Source organism: Mesitornis unicolor, unplaced genomic scaffold (genome assembly GCF_000695765.1).
Source record: "Mesitornis unicolor isolate BGI_N332 unplaced genomic scaffold, ASM69576v1 scaffold50675, whole genome shotgun sequence".
NCBI lineage: Eukaryota > Metazoa > Chordata > Aves > Mesitornithiformes > Mesitornithidae > Mesitornis > Mesitornis unicolor.
This window is the reverse complement of record NW_010185813.1, coordinates 1-3218: the sequence shown is the minus strand read 5'-3', so window position 1 is coordinate 3218 and position 3218 is coordinate 1. Positions and strand designations below refer to the sequence as shown.

Sequence of the window (3218 nt, the reverse complement as noted above, 5' to 3'; positions counted from 1 at the left end):
AGCTGTCGGTGGCAATGAGGTCGGCATGGAGGAAGTGCAGGTGGGAGAAGCCAGGAAAAGAGAACTTGAACACAAACTGAGGCTAATAACGTGTTTAGGAGTGGGGAGAGGGAGGAGTGGAGGAGATTTCCCAAAATCATCTGTTATAACCTGTGAAAGTCACCATAGGTAGGTCATCATACCAGTTTACCCTCAGGTACAAATACTTCATTTCTCTTGAGTGTAGTGTTAGGTTAAAAAGATCATTAATGTTTGGATATGATTTTGCAATTTTTAAAATTAATGAACTCCTGGAGTACAAGTAAAGTTGGTACAAGTGCATTTTTTTTTCTTTGAAGGCCCGAACTTGCTCAATACTTCAACCAGTGCCTCATTCCTCTGCCATTCCGTATTTCACTGTTGAAGATGTATAGTTTCACCTAGGAAGGACTCTTTCTTTTTTTTTCCTTTTTTTTTCTTCTCCCCTTCATTTATGTTAATAAAGATAATACTTCTACATAAGGATTGCTGTCTCAAGTGACTCTGAAATAATTATTCCACTTGGGGAACACTTACCTTGTAAAATAGTACACTGTGGAAGGAACAATACTGAAACTGCAGTAGTTCTTGCTTTCTTGCTAGTGGTTACTGAGATTCTCTACAGTGAGTATAAAGCTGTCTGTGAGCATTCATATTGGAAATTCTGATTAGTCTTCAGAAACTTAGCAGTAAAGATTTAACATTCTTTTCTACTTAATAAAAGTTTTTATTAAATATTTCTTAGAGAAGTTATTCCTTATCACACTGAAGAATATCCGATGAAACTAGTGTTATGTGCCTGCTAATTCTGAGAAGATATGCTTGGGTATCTTTAGCTAAAGCACTTAGGTTTGTAAAGGTTGGTGAATATTTGTTATCTTCATGTGTCTAAATAAAAACGACTTACTTTGAAGTACGGATCTGAACTTTTATCTCTACATCTCACAAACATGTTTTTAAAAACATTATTTGCTATAAATGGAGGGTTTTTTAAAGCAGCTTTATGAGAGGCATCTGTGTTGGTTTTGCAACTTGAGTGATTGAATTTCTATTTTTGGTGTTCAAGTGATCTTGTTTATTTGCAGTTCACTAGTTTCAAAACTTCATGCAGGCTTACTAATGTTAAGAGTCGAGTTGGTCTTTTTTGATTCATTTGTATCTGGTCTTTACAGACATAATTGCAGAAGCTATAGCTTGGATCCCAAACCATCCAAGTTTGTCTGACACATGGGCTTCTATATTAAATGGAGTGGGCTTCGGTTTGGGGGGTACTGGGAGTCTGCATTTTTAGGGAGATAGTCATCCAAAAATAACATCCAAAGAAATAATATTCACTGCCTACTATAAGCAGTGGTTGATCAGAATCAACTATGCAAGTGTTTCTATCTGCTTTCGTAGAAAGTGTTTTCTTCAGATTGTTTTATTTCATGTGAGGTTCAATGTTGCCATTTCAAAATCTGACTCTACTGAAGATTTCCACCTGGTTTTGGAAGTATGTGTATTCTTCAGTGTATCCTGAAGTGCATCTTCAGTTTTCTCAAAATGGGCAGTACCAGTGTGAGAGCTGCACTATGTGTCTGCTTAGCTCAATCTCCAATTTTCAAGTGACCAGTCGGAAACATGGTATGAATGAGTCTGCTGCAGAGCGATGCTTCACCTGGTGCAGTCTTTTATTTACCAGCAAGGTACAGAGTCAGTGGAGTCTTCGAGTCAGAGTCATCTTTTTTAATAGCCACTAGTAGCCATGTCTTACATGAATTTGTCTAATGTCATTTTGAGTCTGTTTATACTTCTGATTTTTGCAATATCCTATGACAATTTCTACAATAAGACAACATTTTTTTCTTCTCTCTCTTCTCCCCACTCAGGCCTAATATGTGATGATTTTGTTGGGTGTCCCAGTTCTTAGATTTTGAGGAATAGCAGATATTCATTCTTTGCGAGTTTTCTGTGGGCTTTTTGTGATTACTGTTTTGTTTTTTTTTATAGACCACTGTAGCACAGTCAAATTTCTTCCAGAGTAAAGAACCCTGATTTCTTCTTGGAACAGAGCTGCATTGTATCTCTTATAGTTCTTGTCTTTTTTATGTCTTCTCTAGTTTTGCTGTGTTCTTTTTTTAGATGGTACAACAATAATTTCCTTAATGCTGAGTTAGTTCATAGAGAATTGCAATAAAGGAATATTCTGGTGGACATCTACTTATTATTTCTTTGAATAGAAGGTGTGTGGTCTTTCAAGTCTTGGAGTCCTAAATGTGAAACTGATTTAGGTTTTGTGTGCATCTGATAACTCATAAGTGGTAAATACAGTGTTTAATATTTTAGAAAGTTAATTCTACTGTTAAGGTACTTTACTTTTGTGTATAAATGAGTAAATAGATAATTGATCTAGATATTCTGTTTTTAGGAATCTGAGAGACTGTGTGACAAGCTGCTTTTAAGACAAAGGATGAACTTATTGTCCCAGATGTCTGCTACTCCAATAGACTGCTTGTTTAAGGTTAATAACTTTTATGGCAGAATATGTATGTACTTAAGTATTGCACATTTATATCCCTTCCTTTCTATGGTATTCTGAAATGTAATGCAGTGTTAATTACATCAGTACTGCAAAATGTATTCTAGTAGGTGTTTAAAGTGTGTTTTGAGTATAATGCATTTCTATGCCAAAACGTTACCAACTTAGTATACTCTCACAGATTTCAGCACATATTATAAGAAACAGAAGCAAATGGGGATGAAATGCTACTCCTGTTGGTATTGATTGGCCCGTTTAATGCACAGATGTGATATTACTGTCTGATTGTCTCTCACAGCTTTTAGTGCTTGAAACTGAAAGAGTTTTCTGAAATACTTTAAATGTGGTCACCTGACAGCTACTCTATATTATATTTTAATCTTATATTGTCATTCTAAAAAAATTTTGCCTATACAAGGACACAAAGCAGAGCTTCTAATTACATGTGTTCACAGCTTATGGCTAAAGACTTAGTAATTTTATAGAAATGTTTTTGCACAGAGGGAGCTCAATTTCGTGACTGAATCTAAAGAGAATAATAGGAATTGTTTTATTTTTTTATAGAAAGTGAAGTAAGCCAAGAACAGATTCTTTTTAATACTGAATGACCGTTAGGGGGTTTTGTGCTGTGACATTGTTCATTTCGGCTTTATAATCACACAGAATCACAGAACGTTAGGGA

The 3218-nt window shown here is 35.3% G+C and overlaps 1 protein-coding gene across 1 annotated transcript in view; it reads left to right on the top strand.

Moving 5' to 3' along the window:
- Positions 1-2518, top strand: part of LOC104540998 (ankyrin repeat domain-containing protein 27-like) — a gene marked incomplete at its 3' end in the record, with an annotated part of 13134 nt that extends 10616 nt beyond the window's left edge. Inside the window, exon 12 of the mRNA XM_010184939.1 lies at positions 2426-2518. Coding sequence (XP_010183241.1) covers positions 2426-2518 — 93 coding nt within the window. The remainder of the gene's footprint in view (positions 1-2425) is intronic.
- Between the last annotated feature and the right edge of the window lie 700 nt (positions 2519-3218).